Source organism: Oryctolagus cuniculus, chromosome 4 (genome assembly GCF_964237555.1).
Source record: "Oryctolagus cuniculus chromosome 4, mOryCun1.1, whole genome shotgun sequence".
NCBI lineage: Eukaryota > Metazoa > Chordata > Mammalia > Lagomorpha > Leporidae > Oryctolagus > Oryctolagus cuniculus.
Genome location: NC_091435.1, coordinates 146843405 through 146862107, shown reverse-complemented (window position 1 = coordinate 146862107; position 18703 = coordinate 146843405). Strand labels below are relative to the sequence as shown.

Genomic DNA, 18703 nt, shown 5'->3' with positions numbered 1-18703 from the left:
CCCACTCATAACTAAATCTGATGACCCCAGGTCAGTGTTCCCAGCGGGCATTCCTAACAGGTGTGCCAGGACCCTGGAGCCCATCACACTCCACAGACACTCACCAAGCCCAGACTTGGTCCTTAGGCTGGGGCACTGCTGTGCCCTCCTATACCACTGACTCCAGCCGCCCGGAGCCCCCGTCCTGCACCTCCCACCCACTGGCCGCTGTGTCTGTGCCCAGCGCCTTCACCCAGGATTGCTCTTTCTGGTCCTCTCTGTCTTCAGCATCCCCACCTAATCCAGGTCCTGCCTCCTCCTGCTGGGACAGCTGGAAATCCTCAGATGAAGACTCAGCCGATGTCTCAGCTGTAACCTGAGCACCTGTGCACCTGTGCACCTGTTCATCTACTTAACAAACAAGTACCCACTCTGTGGCTGCCTCAGGGCATCCTGCTGAGACTGCTTAGGGCCCCCAGTGGCTCACTCTGCCTTCACAAAAGGGCTTAGCATCCTGGCGCTCCGATGTGGTCCTCTCTGTGCTGAGGCTCCTGCCTGGCCCCATGCCTCTTGTGTCCCCGGCATTTCAGCTCTGTAGCTGCACTGCTCCAGCTGTGACTCCCCCCACTCTGCCCTGACGTGCCAAGGGCTGGAGGCAGAGTGCCTGGTGGGCAGCTCATGAGCTCCAGGGTTGAGCATGGCCATTGTCATGGTGGCTCTGGCCATTTGCCAGGGCCCTCCCCATGCTCTTCCTCCTTTTCTCCACGAGCTGGCTCTGGCCTGGTTCAGTAGCAACAATGCCCAAATGGGACACGGGAGGTCAACGCTGGACTGGCCACAGGGCTGTGTAGTCTGGGGGGTATTGGGATGCTGGGTGGCCTGGGGGATGGAAGGGCCTTTGGTCCTGGTCGGGGCCTGCTGCCTGGAGTCTTCTGTCCCCCAAGCACGTGCTGGATAAAGGCCTTCCTGGGCATCCATCCGTGTGACTCAGGATTCCTTGAAGAGGCCTGGGGAGGGGTTTTGCTGCCCTGTTTTGGGGACCTCCAAGACACCTTGGGGTGCATGTGGGGGCTCCTGATTGGAGGCGCTGGCTGTCCTACCTGTGAGGCATAGGCGTCCAGTTTCTCAAACTGCCGCAGGTCCAGAGTCATGGATTTCAGGCTGGACCGATCCCAGGGGTAGGCTGGAAACACAGGGAGGCTGGGTCAGCAGTGGGGACCTTACTTGCCTGGCCTCACCATTTCCTGAGGGCCACCCCTCCCTGGATGGGTCCCCCTTGGAGCGCCAAAGGGAACGTGAGCAGCCCCTGTGGAGCCAGCTCTGAAGACCCTGGCTTAGCCTCCGTCAAGCCATGGTTCCCAGCATTCTCGAGACAGAATCTCTTCCTTTAACTTCCTGCAGATTCCTGTGGGACATGTCCAGACCAGGCTGTTGGCCCCTGACAAGCCCAAGAAGGGCAGTGCCATGGCCAGGTGCTGGGGTGGATGTGCCACAGAGCATTCTGGGCATAGGAGGGTGTGGCAGGGCTGGGTGTCTGGGTCCCGGGGCATGAGCTGTGCTGGACCCAGCCTGCCTTCCGCTTTTGCCCTGGGAGTTAGCAGACTCCATGTCCAACTGGAGACTGGGGCTTCCAAGGAAGGCAGCAGGAGGTGGTAGTGTCCTGGTGAGCAGGGCCTGGGGTTCAGTTGGGAGCCCCTGGGGAAGGCTGTGCCTCGGGATCTCAGAAGGGGCCTCCTGCCCAGAGACTGGGCCTTGCTGAAGTCCACTCACTGGACATAGACAAGGGGAGAGAGGGAGATTCCAGGCTGACACTGACGTTGATGCTGGCCCAGGCTAGTAGCTGCCCAGGCTTCCCTCTGGGGCACAGGAACTCCCTCTGAGCTACTGCTGGCACCCAGGGTCATGCCGGCTCCCACTCAGCCCTTGCTGCCCACACTGGTGGGCACCGTGGCTCGGCCCCGGCAGACCCTGTCCTCTGTCATCCAAGTGCAGTCCAGCATGCCCTTTAGAGGTGGCAGAGGAATGCTGGTGGGCCCCGCTGCGCTCCACACACTCAAAGCCCTTCTCTCCTCACAACGTGGCTCCGGCCCCTCTGCAGCAAGGGTGAGCTGCGTGGGTGTGAACTGGATTCACACACAGGAGTGGTTTCTGCTTTGCACAGATTTGCGTACGAAGCCTCCTTTGCCCCCATTGAGAGGAATAATGGTATTTCTAAAATGGGATTGGAAACTCTGCTTCTGGTTTTCCCCTTTCTTGGTTCCATTTTACAAAATCTGGATGTTACAAACACCCACAATGAATTATGCCTCATTAACTCTACTCCCAAGCAGATTACATAAGATCCATGATTTTGTATATTTAAAACATACAGCAGCACTAAGTTATTCTAATTTTGCAACAAAACAATAGGGGGCTCTGAGCTGCATGAAGCCTTAGATGAGATCTGGGCTACAGAAGGGAAACTGAGACCCGGGGTGGGGGTGAATGAGAGCAGAAATGGGATTTGAACCTATGCTGTTGCCCAACTCAGTGTTTCTTCTTCTTCCCCTCTCTGCTTTTTTTCACTTGCCTCCTACCTTACAGACATCTGGAATTCCATTTAGAGTTAATATAATTCTGAATTCTGTTTCCCATAATGGGCTGTCTTGTTGTTGGTGGGATTTATGTGGTAGCTTAGTGATGACATCAGGTATATGAGCTTTCTCCCTCTCAACCTGTGTCCATGGCAGACATTGCTAATCAATCACAACATTCTTCACCTCTGACCAAGAGGTAGGCCCAGACTTCTAGTTCAGTATCTTAGGAAGCCACTGCCAATTGACTATAGAGATTGGCCCAGAAGAATCAACCAATACACTGTCCCAGAAATGGTTCAGGAGAAAGCCCTGGAACTTACCGTGTGCATCTTTCCCTCCAGGCTGCCGGGCTCTGGTGTTTCCATTTTTATCGCCTTGTAGACCTGCAACACCCCAAAGGTCAGAAGCAGAGACACTCCAGAAGCATCGTAAATGCAAGCACTTCCCCTCGCTTCCGATGGCACTTCTAGCCCCTCCTCTTCACTCTCCTTTTCACAGCCTCCCCACTCCCAACCCCACCCACCGCTGAATCCCCGCTGCAATGGCCACGAACTTCCTGATGGGGCACGAGGAGCCTGGGGACAGGGAGAGGATGCAGAGTCAGAATGTGCCCCGGCTCTGGCGCTTTGGATTAACCCGTGGCCCTGCCTGGATGCTGGCGCTCCTGCCCTCCTCTGCGTCCACCTGCTGCCCGAGCACAACCAAAGGTGCACTCACTCAAGGTCAGAACTGATCCCAGGTGCAAAGGGAAACAGGGGAAGGGAAGGCTGTTTGCACAGAGTTCAAACCCCAGAAAGATCAAGTGACCATCAAGTTATTCTTCAGGATGGCTGAAGGGCACCTGAACTGTGTGAGTCCAGAACCATTCAGGCAGACCAGTAACCAACAGGTATTAGGCTCCAGGGGCAAAAGGAAGGGATTTGAAACCAGGTCAGGAAGGTGTGCGTCCCCACTGGAACCAGGTGGAGGTCAGGCTGGGAGTGGGGGGTGCCAGGCAGGTGGCCTTCTGGCCCTGGAGGCCACTTAGAGCTGTGAAGGGTGCAGCTGCACCCAGGCCATCCTGAGAGCCAGAGGCCCTCTTGCATTTTGAACCTACGTTCTGCTATCACCTACATTCTCTGACAAAGCAGTGGCATTGATTGGGTGCTTACCATGCCTGGTCCGTGTTTCTATTTCCCGTCCCATTTAACCCCTCGATCATCTGAGCAGGGAGGCTTGCTAACTTTCCGCCGTCTACAGAGATCGAGTCCCAGACAGGGAGGCTGAGCCACTCGCCCAAGGTCACATGGCTGAAGCGTGACCTCATCTCATGCGGCCAGAGCCTGCTCTCTCCATGCCCTGCTGAGATTCCGACTGCTGAGAACCCTGGACCCAGGCAGCCTTAGGAGCCTCTGGCCCACCGAGTGGGTGTGTGCAGGACTGGCACCTCTGCTGGTCTGGGGCCTGCACTGCTTGTGAGGCCCTGCGTGGCTGTGAGATGGACAGCTGCAGAGAGAGGCCCGAGAAGGGGGCACAGGGGACCTGTGGTCCTGGGCCCAGGCTTCAGAGTCAAGCTCCATGCGTTCCCACTTCCTGCATGGGTGACCAGGGTTGCTCCTGGCCTCATCTTGCTCACCTCCAAGTGGGGATGATTTTCATATATACCAAAGCGTTAAAAAGTTAATGAGCATCAAGTCCTTAGCGCCATGCCCACCACTTTTTAAGCAGTCAACAAACAGTATCGGAAACCAACAGCAGCAACACTTGTGTGGTGAACCGTGCCTTTTGCTGTGTTTCCCACACCAGCTTCCAGGGCGTAGCTGTGTGTGGAGGAGAGAGTCTCCCAGGTGGGAGCTCCAGGCACCTGCCTTTCCCTGGTGTGCAAGCCCACATCACCTTCCCCCTGCCCTCTGAGGATGCCCGGGCTGGGATGTGGGCTACCAGCTGCCCTCAGTCCTCCCTGCCCACCCTCTGGCCTGAGCAGCCCTGTACGTACGTAGTTTAGCCAAGGAGAACTTCTTGAGCAGCTGGGGCATGGCGTCTCGAGGGTGGACCTCCACGGTTAGCTGTGTCCCTGCAGAGGAAGAAGAGGCGAGAGTCTCAGCGGGATGCTGCCGGGCGAGGGGGCGCTGCCCCGGGACTGAGGCTTGAGCAACAGGACACAGTTTGGTTTTGAGCTTCCTTTTCAATGTGCAAGCAATTCTTGTTTAAGAAGACCCCAAACAGCACAGCAAGATGGTGGTTTCCACGCGCAGGCAGGATGGAGTAGGCACCCTCCACCCCGTCGCAACTCAAACACTGGGCAGAATGCGTGCAGCCCGCATCTGCGGACCCTGCAGACTGGGGATGGAAGCTAGGATTTAAAGCACTGTCCAAGGGGCAGGGAGTTCACTCCCCCCCCCCCGCCCCTGGGAACCCCCTAGATCGAACCCACAGGCATTCCCTGGTGCAGAGAAACAGCACTCAAGGAAAACCCTGTCTTCTTGCTTGAAGAGTGAGAAGCAGGAATCCTAAGTGTCAGAGTGAGACAGGCAAAGCCCCTGTTGTATTTTCCCTGTTATTTCCTGACTCAATCTCTGGAAAACTCTGTCGGCAGCAGTAGCAGTAGTAGTGTCAGTTAGGAAGGCATCTGAGGCTTCCTCCTACCGCAAAAATCTATGATCTGAAAAGAGAAGCAGCAAATACTCATATTCTCTCTGTCTCTCTCTCTGTCTCTGTCCCTGTCTCTCTCTCTCTCTCTCTCCCTCCCTCTTTTCAGCTGATTGGCAGAAATAGTAGTGGGAGCCCACATGGCAGGGGTAGGGAACTGAAGACTACCTTTTTTGCTGGAAGAACAAGAAATGGGTCACAGACAGGAGGGAGCTCAAAAGAGCAGTTCCACGGAGTTGATGAACTCCTTGGTGACCTCTGAGCCATGCATGCACACCCCGAGCAGCACAGCACAGTCCTGAAGAACTAAACTACGGGGCAGACCAATGCCCAGGTCCCAGACCTGGATGGTGCATGGGCAGGGCAAATCTGCATAGCTCTGCAGAGGCTACAATCCCAACTTAGGCAAGAAGACCTGGGAACATTAACGAATTTGAAAAAAGAAGACGACCAACAGGCAGCAACCCCATGCAGACACAGAAATTGGAATTATCAGGGAAACAGTTTAAAATAACAATGATAACCATGCTTCAAAAGGTGCAGGCAAACAGATTTAAAATAAATGGGAAGATAGAAGGCACCAGCAAAGAAACAGAGAATATAGAGAAGAACCCAAAGGTGATTTAAGAACTGAAAAATGTAACAGCTTAATAAATCCTCTGAAGAGGCTTAGGAGCAGAATGACATGACAGGAAAGGGCGGGGAACTTGACTAGGTCAACAGTCAGTTTGAACAGAGCCTCAGGGATCTGTAGGACGATCCTGAAGCCAATCACTCATGCCACTATCTCAGAAGGAGGTGAGAAATAATGTGGTGCAAAGGCAAACTTACAGATTTAAGATGCTCAGTGAATCCCAAACAGGACAAACACAAGAAATTCCAAGACCAGACACGTTATAGCTGAACTATTTGAAGACGAAGAAAAAAAAATCCTGAAAGTAGCCAGTGAAAAGTGTCACATTCTGTATAGAATTGCTACAGATTTCTCATCAGAAATCAGGTCAGAAGGAAGTAGAACAACATTTTCAGAGTGCTGAAAGAAGTGGACTGTCAAAACAGAATTCCAAATCCAGTAAAATGTCATTCAAATGAGGGCAAAATGAAGGCATTCTTAGCTAAAGTAAAAATGAGAAAATTTGTTATCAACAAACTTGGTCCAAAGGAGACAAGAATGGAAGCTCATCAGACAGAAAGGAAATGGTACAAGAGGGAAACTCCAAGGACAAACAGAAATAGTAAACATCTAGGTAAATATGTTAGTCTAGGCTTCTCTTAAGTTCTTCAAAAAAGAATGAGGATAAAAAGCTGTAACATTGTCCGAAAAGATTTAATCCTAGGTAGATGTAAGACACATGACACTGCACATAAAACGGGACAGTAAGTGTTCCCATATGGAGGTAAGTTTTCTCATTTTACTTGAAAAGTTAACATTAATTACAATTAATTTGTGAAAAGCTGAGTACATACATTTTAATACATATAAAAAGATCCATTCAAATAGATATATTAAAAACAAAATAATAAATGTAATTCTGAAAGATACAAAAATAATAAAGAAAGCAGGAAAGAGGAGACATGGGAACAAACAGAAAACACTAAAGCAGAAGGCTTAAATTCAAATGTATCATTAAATGTAAACGGTCTAAACTCGCTAGTTAAAAAACAGAGATCACCAGAAGTGATAAATTAGATGGAATTATATTCTGTTTCCGAGTATATGACTTCATCATTGTGAAATCAATTGGCTAAAAGTAAAAAAAAAAAAAAAAGATAAGAAAGCTAGACAGAGCAGACTTCAGAGTAAGGAAATACCAGGGATAGAGGGTCTTTAAAAAATGGTGAGAGAGTCAGTTTGGTGAGAGTCAGTTTGCCAAGAAGTCAGAAAAACTTTAAATCTTTGCACATAACAACAAAATTTGGAAACACATAAAACAAAACCACAGAACTGAAAGGAGGAATGGCCAGATCTACAATTACACAGGGAGACGTCCACACTGTTCTCTCAGTGATTGCGAGAACCAATGGGAAGAAAATCATCAAGCTTAGAGGAACCAAGCAACATCAACAACTAACAGACTTTCTGTGCTGTTTATGCAATGCTGCAAGAAGTCACCGCAGACCATGCATTCCGTTCAAGCATCCATGGAATATTTATCAAGATGGATTGTATACTGGATCATAAAAAGCTTATAAGATATGAAACCATGCCAAGTTGTTCTCTGGCCCCAATTTGATTAAACTTGAAGTGAAAAATGAGAAATTAAACTAGGAAAATCTCCAAACACATGAAAATTAAGTGACATATTTCCAAATAATCCATGGGTCAAGGAAGTCTGAAGGGAATCAGAAAATACACTCAGTGAAAAGGAAACTCAGCATCAGCGTGTTTGCCAAGAAGCCAAAGCAGTGCTTCAGGAAAATCCATTCATGAATGTTTTAGAAAGAAGAAAGGTCGAAAATCAGTAACCTAAGCTTCCACCTTAGAAGGCTGAGAAATAATAGAAAATTAAATGCAAGGCAAACAGAAGGTAGGAAATGAGAAAGAGAATAAGTTAGTGAAGTTAAAAATGATAATAATACAGAAAAAAATCAGTGAAACAGAAAACAGGCTCTTTGAAGAGATTAATAAAACCTATGATGCCCCAGTTACCGTGGACAACAATAAAAGAGATAATTCACAGATCAGAAGTCAAGACAATGACATCAGAATTGAAATGGGGGGTGTCATTACATACCTTCAAATATGTTAAAATAATGGTAAGATAATACTGCAAAATTCTTGATACACACTAATTTCACAACTTAGATGAAACAGACCAATTCCTTTACAGTCACAATATTTCATAAAAACTCATCCAAGAAGTAGATAATCTGAATATTCATAAATATATATATTTATAATTAGACTTGCAGCTTAATACCTTCCAAAAATTAAATAAAAAACAAATAAAAAAGCAAGGCCTAGATGGATTTGTTTGTAGATTCTAACATGATCTTTCAGAAAATAGAAGAATGAATAACTTCACAACTCATTTTATGGGAGTAACATGAACTTGATAACAAAATCAAATAAAGACAGCATAAGAAAAGAACACTATAATATCCCTTGCAAACATAAACACAAGCAACCTCATTGGTATATAAAATTAAGTTCAGGTCAGCACCACAGCTCACTAGGCTAATCCTCCGCCTATGGTGTCGCACACTGGGTTCTAGTCCCTGTTGGGGCGCTGGATTCTGTCCTGGTTGCTCCTCTTCCAGTCCAGCTCTCTGCTGTAGCCGGCAAGGCAGTGGAGGATGGCCCAGGTCCTTGGGCCCTGCACCCACATGGGAGACCAGGAGGAAGCACCTGACTCCTGGTTTCGGATCGGCACAGCGCACTGGCCATAGCGGCCATTTGGAGGGTGAACCAATGGAAGACCTTTCTCCCTGTCTCTCTCTCTCTCACTGTCTAACTCTGCCTGTCAAAAAAAAAAATTAAATCCAGCAATAAAGAATAAAATACTACAACCATGTGTGGTTTAATTTGAGGATAGAAAACTGGTTAAATGTTAATTTGAGGATAGAAAACTGGTTAAATGTTTAAAACTTAATTAATTAGCTTTGACATTTAAAATTGGTAACTACCATATTAAAAAGCTAAACAAGAAAAACCATAGGATAGTATCAATGGACTCAGAAAACACAGTTGACAAAATTTACCATACCATTGTTGATGAAGTCTCTCAACAGGTTAGGAATACAAGGGGATTTTCTCGATCTAAAAAACAGCATCTTCCAAAAGGTACAGCCTATAGCATATTTAACTGTGGAAATGGCAGAGGTTCTAAGATTGAGAACAAGTTTTGGAAGTCCACTCCCACTGCTCCTAAGTGCATTGTACTGCAAGCCTACCCAGTGCAAGAAGACAAGAAAAAGAGAAGCCACACAGATTGGAGAGTAAGGAGTAACAGTGCCCTTATTCACAGATGACATACCCACCTACGTAGAAAACCCCGCAGTATCTGCATGAAAAAATTCCTAAACTTGTAAGTGATTGTCACACGGTCACAGGATAGAATGCTAACACATAAAAATCAATTCTGTTTCTCTATACTGGCAATAAACAATTGGAAGTTGAACTTAAAAAAATCACTACTTTCTATATCTCCAAAAACAAATTACTTAAGTGTAAATCTAACTCACACAAAGAGTACAGGAATTGTACACTGGGAACTATAAAATATGATCAAAATTATAGTGGGCTTCAATAACACGCATGTTTATGAATTGGAAAACCCAACGTTGTCAAGTTGGCAATTCCCTCAGATGGTCTGCAGAGTTGATATACTTTCAACCAAACTCCTCCATTTAAAGGTGTTTTGTAGATACAGAGTGAATCTAAAATTTAGGTGGGAAAGCACAGGACCAACCAAACCAATGGAGAAAAAAGTTGGGAGGAAGCTCCATGATCTGATTTTCAGATTTATTAATAAAGCTGCAACAGTGTGACCTTGGCAAAGGGATAGATGCCCACTCATTACTCGGAGGGGGTTAACGTTTGTTTTAAAGTTTAGCTTCTTGCATTTCCACTGTCAAAGAAAATCGACCTTGTGATTTCATAATGAAGACATCAGGCCTCTTGGAGCTCAAGGTATAATTAGCTTTGGTCCCAGGCTCAGGAGCTACTGCCATCAGCAGCAACGCTTCCGTGTGTGTCCCCCTGGTGCAAGGGGCCGGGGCCTGTTCCCCTCTGCCCTCTCACTTTCCCCATGTCATACACCTGATGTGTTTTTCAAAGTGGGTGCCAGGTGACTCTTGGCTACAGACGCTTAGTGAAAGACAGACTGAGAGACACACCCACTCCCCTCCCTCCTCTTGTAGGTCACACTCCATGATGCTCTGAGACCTGCAGCCTAGAAGTCTGTGTGACCCAGTACCATTTTGTCTAACACTAGTTGGAAATCACTGGACTGGAACACTCTCCACGAGCTTGGAGAAGCTGCGGAAATGAACAACTTGTGGTCTAGGGCTCAGCCACAAACCCTGTCCCCGAACTTCTCAGAACGTCTGGGTACTTCCAACCACTTTTGATTCAGCCACAGCTCTTTGTCAACGAAGACAAAATCCGACGACAAGATGCTGTAGAAGCCCCGCCACTCTGGGTGTGGATGTGGTCTCAGGCTGGAGCCCAGCTCTGGCCCAGAAGCTCCACCTGCCACCATTGCTGGCACTTTTCTCCTTCCTGCAGTCCCTCGTCCCTCTTGGCCTGCGGCAGGCTGAACCCCCCTGCTGGGATGGCCCCTCGAAGCTGTGCTACTGCTTAGCACTTCCTCCAGGAGAACAGCAATGCTCTCAGCTTCCCTGATCTGCATGTGGTCTGAGTCCTGCTCCTGGTTACAGGTGCATAAGACACTCCCAGGGCACGTGTCTGGCCTGCACCAGACATGCTGTGTGTAGTATTCACACTATAGCTTCATGCTTCCTAAGGCGTGGCGTAGAGTCCACTAAGACCCCTCCTGTAGCAAATTAAATTCTTGATTGAAGAAAAATCATTTGTCCAATCTCTTTTTTTTCTTTCTTTTTTTTTTTTTTTGACAGGCAGAGTGGATAGTGAGAGAGAGAGAGAGAGAGAGACAGAGAGAAAGGTCTTCCTTTTGCCGTTGGTTCACCCTCCAATGGCCGCCGCGGCCAGCGCACCGCGCTGATCCGATGGCAGGAGCCAGGAGCCAGGTGCTTTTCCTGGTCTCCCATGGGGTGCAGGGCCCAAGCACCTGGGCCATCCTCCACTGCACTCCCTGGCCACAGCAGAGGGCTGGCCTGGAAGAGGGGCAACCGGGACAGAATCCGGCGCCCTGACCGGGACTAGAACCCGGTGTGCCGGCGCCGCTAGGCGGAGGATTAGCCTAGTGAGCTGCGGCGCCGGCCTTTTTTTTTTTTTGACAGGCAGAGTGGACAGTGAGAGAGAGAGACAGAGAGAAAGGTCTTCCTTTGCTGTTGGTTCACCCTCCAACGGCCACTGCGGCCGGCACGCTGCGGCCAGCGCACAGTGCTGATCCGAAGGCAGGAGCCAGGTTCTTATCCTGGTCTCCCATGGCGTGCAGGGCCCAAGCACTTGGGCCATCCTCCACTGCACTCCCTGGCCACTGCAGAGAGCTGGCCTGGAAGAGGGGCAACCGGGACAGAATCCGGCGCCCTGACCGGGACTAGAACCCGGTGTGCCAGCGCTGCAGGTGGAGGATTAGCCTAGTGAGCCGCGGAGCCGGCCTGTCTAATCTCTAATTGAAAAGGGTGGAACATCATCTGGAGCAAAACTCACCGTCTGATGCAAACCCTAAGCACAAGCAGATGTCGCTACACTACTCCGTATCATTGCCAGTCATTACCAAACATAAAGGAGGTCCTAGGCTGGCGCCGCAGCTCAATAGGCTAATCTTCCGCCTGCAGCACTGGCACCCCGGGTTCTAGTCCTGGTAGGGGTGCTGGATTCTGTCCCGGTTGCTTCTCTTCCAGGCCAGCTCTCTGCTGTGGCCTGGGAGTGCAGTGGAGGATGGCCCAAGTTCTTGGGCCCTGCACCCCATGGGAGAGCAGGAGAAGCACCTGGCTCCTGGCTTCGGATCAGCACGGTGCGCCAGCCGTAGCAGCCACTGGGGGGGGTGAACCAACGGAAAAGGATGACCTTTTTCTCTGTCTCTCTCTCTCACTGTCCACTCTGCCTGTCAAAAAAAAAAAAAAAAAAAAAAAAAAAAAAAAAAAAAAAAAAAAAAAAAAAAGGAGGCTCTGGCTGGAACCTCAGCTTGCCTCTCTCCAGCGCTACCAGTTGTCACTCAAGGAAAAGCTACAGCTTTGGCCGTCTCCATAAGATCATGTTAGCGATTGTTTTCTAAGGACCCTAAGAACTGGCTCCCAGGCAGCCCTCCGGGATCTCACCAGCACTCCCTGCCTGGCCCCTCACAAGTGGGGATGTGCCTGGGAAGCACCAGTGCGCGTGCGTAGACTGCTGTGGGCCTGCCTTTTCTCCAGTCAGGAGATGTCTCCTGTCTGACATCTTCTCTCCAGATCGCTTCAGGTTCCAATCAGGATTTGTCTAAAAGCCTAATTTTCTCGGAATACCTAATGCAGGGATGGCAAACAGGTTTCATGAGGTTCATTAACTCTGACTGATTGGAAGTGGCTGCCTGGAGCTTTGATCAATTAAGTCAGGCCTGTGTGTGTGTGCCTGTGAGTGTGTGTGAGTGTGCATGTGCCTGTGTGTGCATGTGGCTGTGTGTGTATGTACCTGTGAGTGTGAGTGTGCATGTGGCTGTGTGTGTATGTACCTGTGAGTGTGAGTATGCATGTGGCTGTGTGTGTATGTACCTGTGAGTGTGAGTGTGCATGTGGTGTGTGTGTATGTACCTGTGAGTGTGCATGTGGTGTGTATGTACCTGTGAGTGTGAGTGTGCATGTACCTGTGAGAGTGAGTGTGCTTGTGGTGTGTGTGTATGTACCTGTGAGTGTGCATGTGGTGTGTATGTACCTGTGTGTGTGAGTGTGCATGTACCTGTGAGAGTGAGTGTGCTTGTGGTGTGTGTGTATGTACCTGTGAGTGTGAGTGTGCATGTGGTGTGTGTATGTACCTGTGAGTGTGAGTGTGCATGTGGTGTGTGTGTATGTACCTGTGAGTGTGAGTGTGCATGTGGTGTGTGTATGTACCTGTGAGTGTGAGTGTGCATGTGGTGTGTGTGTATGTACCTGTGAGTGTGAGTGTGCATGTGGTGTGTGTATGTACCTGTGAGTGTGAGTATGCATGTGGTGTGTGTGTATGTACCTGTGAGTGTGAGTATGCATGTGGCTGTGTGTGTATGTACCTGTGAGTGTGAGTGTGCATGTGGTGTGTGTGTATGTACCTGTGAGTGTGAGTGTGCATGTGGTGTGTGTATGTACCTGTGAGTGTGAGTATGCATGTGGTGTGTGTGTATGTACCTGTGAGTGTGAGTGTGCATATGGTGTGTGTATGTACCTGTGAGTGTGAGTGTGCATGTGGTGTGTGTGTATGTACCTGTGAGTGTGAGTGTGCATGTGGTGTGTGTGTATGTACCTGTGAGTGTGAGTGTGCATATGGTGTGTGTATGTACCTGTGTGAGTGTGCATGTGGTGTGTGTGTATGTACCTGTGAGTGTGAGTGTGCATGTGGTGTGTGTGTATGTACCTGTGTGTGTGCATGTGTGTGCATGTGGCTGTGTGTGTATGTACCTGTGTGTGTGCATGTGTGTGCATGTGACTGTGTGTGTATGTACCTGTGAGTGTGAGTGTGCATGTGGCTGTGTGTGTATGTACCTGTGAGTGTGAGTGTATGTACCTGTGAGTGTGAGTGTGCATGTGGTGTGTGTGTATGTACCTGTGAGTGTGAGTGTGCATGTGGTGTGTGTGTATGTACCTGTGAGTGTGAGTGTGCATATGGTGTGTGTATGTACCTGTGTGAGTGTGCATGTGGTGTGTGTGTATGTACCTGTGAGTGTGAGTGTGCATGTGGTGTGTGTGTATGTACCTGTGAGTGTGAGTGTATGTACCTGTGAGTGTGAGTGTGCATGTGGCTGTGTGTGTATGTACCTGTGTATGTGCATGTGTGTGCATGTGGTGTGTGTGTATGTACCTGTGAGTGTGAGTGTGCATGTGGCTGTGTGTGTATGTACCTGTGTGTGTGCATGTGTGTGCGTGTGTGTGGGGGCCGTGGGATTCATGTGAGGTGTTTGACAACATGGACGTATGGTGCTCACTAGCTTTTCCTATAACAGGTGGACACGTTGACAACCTGGATTCTTTGCCTCGGAATTTTTTTACGGCAGAGCTGAGAGTCAGGAAAAGCTCAGAGAAAGCGTTAGTAATGTGCTTGGGCCCTGCACCCCATGGGAGACCAGGAGAAGCACCTGGCTCCTGGCTCCTGCCATCGGATCAGCGCGGTGCGCCGGCCGCAGCACGCCAGCCGCGGCGGCCATTGGAGGGTGAACCAACGGCAAAAGGAAGACCTTTCTCTCTGTCTCTCTCTCTCACTGTCCACTCTGCCTGTCAAAAAAAAAAAAAGTAATGTGCAAACACTTAAACTTAAACTTAAACCCTGGCGAGGTGCACAGGGTTCCTGCGGCTCTGGCTGTAGTCAGGAGGTGGTGAACTCTGTCCCCTAGGAACAAACACTCCTGATGGTGAGAGAGGACGGCCAGTTCTGCTGACCACTGACGGGGCAGCACCCTTGGCTGCCACTGCCAGATGTGGCCCAAGAGCCCCACTCAGAAGCTCCAGTGCCAAGAAGACAGCCCGGTGCTCCAGAGCTTGGGGGTGAATCCCTGGGGACACCCTTGTGTGTGTGTGTGTGTGTGTGTGTGTGTGATGAAGGTTGTCTCTCTCAGCCCTGACTACTCCTGGCTTCTCCTGGGCCCCTGGAATAACACACAGCAGCCATTCATGATTTCTTCTTCGGGTGGGGCTCCCCAGGGAAGTCCCAGGTTGGACACGTGGCAGCGTGACCCTGGTGCATACATGGCCAGAGCCTGGGGATAATGGCTGAAGACCTGGACGGGAAGCTCCACCAGGGAACTGGACTCCTCGAGGATACGCCCCAGGGCCCAGAGTCACAGAGGCTCCTGGTGGCAACTCAGCAGCCCATACTGCCATTGCACAGTGACCTTCTGATGCCCAGTGGCATGAAGACCCAGGGTGCCAGTGCCTTCTCGGAACCTGGTGCGTGAAACCTAGCACTGCTAGGCAGAGGGGAAGCAGGCAAAGCACTCCTAGCAACAAGTGCAGACTGAAATTGGACTTTTATTTGGGGTGGGGGTGCTGCACCCAAACTGGCCCCACCAGATTGGACCCTGCCCAATCCTGCCTGTATGGAGGAGGAGATGTGGTAGAACAGCTAAGCACATTGGCTGTGGTCACACTCAGAAATAGGTTCAACTCCTGCACCAACTGGGTAAGCTGAAGCAAACTATCTGAACCTCTCCAGAGTCTCAGCACCCCCATCTTTAAAGTGGGGGTGATCATCTCCCGCAGAAGGTGGCTGTGGGATAAAGGATGTGCAATGAAGGCTGCACAGCCGGCCCATGTCGAGAGCTCCCCCTTGGCTCACTGCTACTGCTGAGGAAGCTTCTCGGGGGGCCAGGCTGGCCCACCGAACAAAGCCAAGGATTCCGGGCAATTAGGAAAGTGGCCCATGCACCCTCGATTCTGTGCTCATACCTTTTCAAATTGGCAGGTGCCAGCACCAACCTCCGTAAGCCAAATCTGAATTCTCTGTGTCCTTTCCCCAGCCTGCTCCTCCTGTGTCTCCCTGACCTCCACCCTCCCCATTGCCACGTCCCTGTGCTGAACCCTTGCCTTTCTGTTCCACCCACATCCACACCACGGGGAAATCTCTCTTGCCTGGATTTTCTGGATGCCCCTAACAGGTCTTCATTCTTTCAGCCCTGTCCTGTTCACTTCTTTTCCACCCATCAGAGGCTGTCATATCTGAAGCCGTTTGATGGTGTCTGGTTGCACCCAGATTAGAAGTCAGCATACTGAGGGCAGCCTTGGGTATAGCAAGGGGTGCCCCGTATTCCTCTCATTCAGCTCCTATCACCCTCATCTTGCCCATGCCCCTCCCCGCTATGGCTTGGAAAATAATCTCGAAAGACCCATGTGTTAAAGTCACAATCATATGTTCATGGACTAAGGGTGGAACATAATTGAATTATGGTGTCTGAAGGTGTGGCTTGGGAGGTAATTCCTCTAGAGCAGGCTGTGAGGGTGGAGGGCCCGTGGTTGAAGCGCTGGGGCCACCTAAAGAGAGACACGTAGGTGTGAGGAGAGAGCACGCCCATGTGTGTCTCTGCTCCCCACGTGACTGCCCCTAACCAGCATTCCACCTTCTTCAGACGCAACCCTGATGGGGACAGGCATGTTTCCTGGACTGCGAGCCTCCAAAATTATCCACCAGCAGAGCAAACCTTCTCCCTTCCCAAGTCGCTTCTCCCAGGTATTTTAGCAAAAGCGATGCAGAAGTGGTGAGTGGGGTCCCTTCCAGCCACAGTCACCTGCTCCCTTCTCCTGGAGCACGACAGATACACTCCTGCCTGGCTGTCACGCCTGGCGCTCCCTCTGTCTCCTCCCCGGGGTGTGCTCCCTCACCTCCTTCCCTGTTCTAATGTCACTTTCTCAGCGAGGCCATCCTCACCTAGGCGATTTCAAACTGTCCCCTGTGGGAGGCCGGAAAATGACCTTGAACAACATCCATGTGATCCTGTGACTGTCGCTTTTCACAGCAAAGGGATGGTGCCACAAGGATCCTGGCATGGGGACGCCCTCCTGGGTGACCTGGTGGCCCTGCACGCAATCACAGGGGTCCTGACAAGAGGAAGACGGAGGGAGACCTGACCATGGCTAAGGAGAGGAGGCGACCCTGTGGCCATGGACGCAGCCCTGCAGGGCTGCAGCCACAAGCCTGGGAGCCCCGGCTGCCTCAGGGTGGCAGAGGAGGCAAGGGCTGGGGTCTCCCCAAAGCCTCCAACAGGAACCAGCCCTGTTGACACTTTGACCTTCAACCTCTGGCCCCCAGGAGTGTGAGAGCGCACGGTTGCGTTGTTTTGAGCCACAGAGGGTGCAGGGATTTGCTGTGGCCACCGTGGGAAGGTGGTGTAGACAGCCCTGCACAGCCCGCACCAGCCAGCCTGCCTGCTCTGCCGCTCCGCTGTTTTCCCCGGCTAGTAGGGTGGGCTTCTCAGGAGTGTCCACCTCCCATCCCTGGGATGATGGCAGCTCCATCCGGGCAGGATGGGAGCTTGTGTCGCTAGGAGAGCTACGTGGTCGCTAAGCTGCTTGTCGGGCTTCTCTGAGACCCGGGGGCAAGCCAGGTGGGCTGAAGTCCATCTCAGAGAAGCAGTGGGCCTAGGTGCTCAGGGCAGGTGGCAGGGCTTGATGGGTCCACCAGGTAGGTGGGCTCTAGGACCCTCCCCAGAACAGGACTTTCGGGAATTTGAGCCTACAGGGAGACTAGCCTGGACAGCAAAGACAGCTGGCGCCTTGCTGGTGGCCCCAGTGGACCAGCCCTCCCTTCCTCCCTGCTGCTGTCTCTGTCTAGATGCTGGCCAGCCTGTCCCTCAGAGAGCAATGCTTGGAGAGACTCAGAATCCCTTGGGGCCCCCAAAGGCCTCTTGTTTTGGGGAGCAGGGCTTCCGGTGCACCAAGGGCACAAGCAGCTAACTTCCAGACCCTAGCCTGGTGGTGAGCGCAGGGCTGAGCCTATAAAGGCTCTCAGACACCAGGCTCCGAGTGGCCTGTGCAGAATCAAGCACGAGTGGTGGGCTGGTGGGCCTGGGAGTCTAACCTGGCCCCACCTCCAGCCAGGGCTGCGGAACCCTCCTGTCTGTGCCCTGTCGTGGGCTCCCAGACAGCCTGGTGGAGCCCTCCCCTTAGCCCCAGGGCCAGTCTCCCCAGGGAAGGGGCTTCCCGCCCTGGGGCAGGCTGTGACTCAGGACAGGACGCATGAACCAGCAGGGGGAGGCTGGCTTCCAGGGGAGCTGCCAAAGTAGAACCGAGCAAAGGGTGACACTGGCGGCCTCGCTGGTGGCTGGGATGGGGGCTTCGGACAGACAGCCTGCTCTCACTCCTGCTGGCCATGTGGTCTTGGCTGCGCCTTGCCGCATTCATTTGGAAAATGAGGGTGTGAGCTTAACGCACACGGGAGAAAGGTGGAAGCAGCTTGGCTGAGTGCCAGACACATGGCTAGCACTCAACACGTGTCAGCTACAGTGGTGGCAATGATGGTGACAGCACTGATGGTGACAGCAGGGGCTTCCTGGCTCAGACTCCCTCTCCGGAGCCCCATGAGGGGTGGACTCGGACTGTGCAGCCTCTCTTTGCTCCCCTGGGCTGCAGGCATGCGGTGGGGAGGGCCCTGCCTATCACAGTCTGGGCATGTGGCCACAGGGGAGGTCATGGCGAGCATTGAATCTCTTACCTTGGTTGTCATAGGAAGTGATGACCTGGGGCTGCTGAGGGTGCTGCTTCCCTGCCAGGCTGCCTATTTAAGGAAGACAGAGAGGCCTGTCATGACCACTTGGGACCAAGGTGGAATCTTCCCCAGGCACAGCAGGGAGCCGTGTGTGTGTGTGTGTGTGTGTGTGTGTGTCTGGCAGGGCCAAGAACACCTACAGGCTCAACCTAAACACATGCAACCCCCCACGGCGTGCACACTCGTGAGAAAGCATGCTTGCACATCTGGACCTGGAGGCAAACACCCAGAGCCCTCGGTCACCCCTCCCTCCCTCCTCCCTCAAGCCTCCCCCCGCCCCCAGCAGTTTCCCTCCAGTCGGCTGGGGACGCGCCCCATGGGACCCACAGCCCTGACTCCTGATTCGGTGTCAGCAGGTGCAGTGTCCGGAGCGCTTTCTCACGTACGGGTGGACGCCGCACTGACCTTCACACCTTTGTGTGGAGCAGGCCGGGAGGTCTGCCCTGGACTTGAACCCCACATCTCCTGACTCACATCCCAGCCTCCTGCTTCCATGTGAGAAGAGGAGCAGCCG

At 51.6% G+C, this 18703-nt stretch overlaps 1 protein-coding gene across 2 annotated transcripts in view; it reads right to left on the bottom strand.

Annotated features, from left to right (window-relative positions):
* KY (kyphoscoliosis peptidase) overlaps positions 1-18703 on the bottom strand; it is a 46409-nt gene that overhangs the window by 21134 nt on the left and 6572 nt on the right. The window contains exons 3-6 of one of the 2 annotated variants that reach the window (XM_002716316.5): positions 18136-18198; positions 4531-4608; positions 2876-2938; positions 1080-1162 (exon numbers count right to left, since the gene is read on the bottom strand). In XM_002716316.5, coding sequence (XP_002716362.2) covers positions 1080-1162; positions 2876-2938; positions 4531-4608; positions 18136-18198 — 287 coding nt within the window. The remainder of the gene's footprint in view (positions 1-1079; positions 1163-2875; positions 2939-4530; positions 4609-18135; positions 18199-18703) is intronic. The other variant, XM_008266211.4, reaches the window with a different exon arrangement.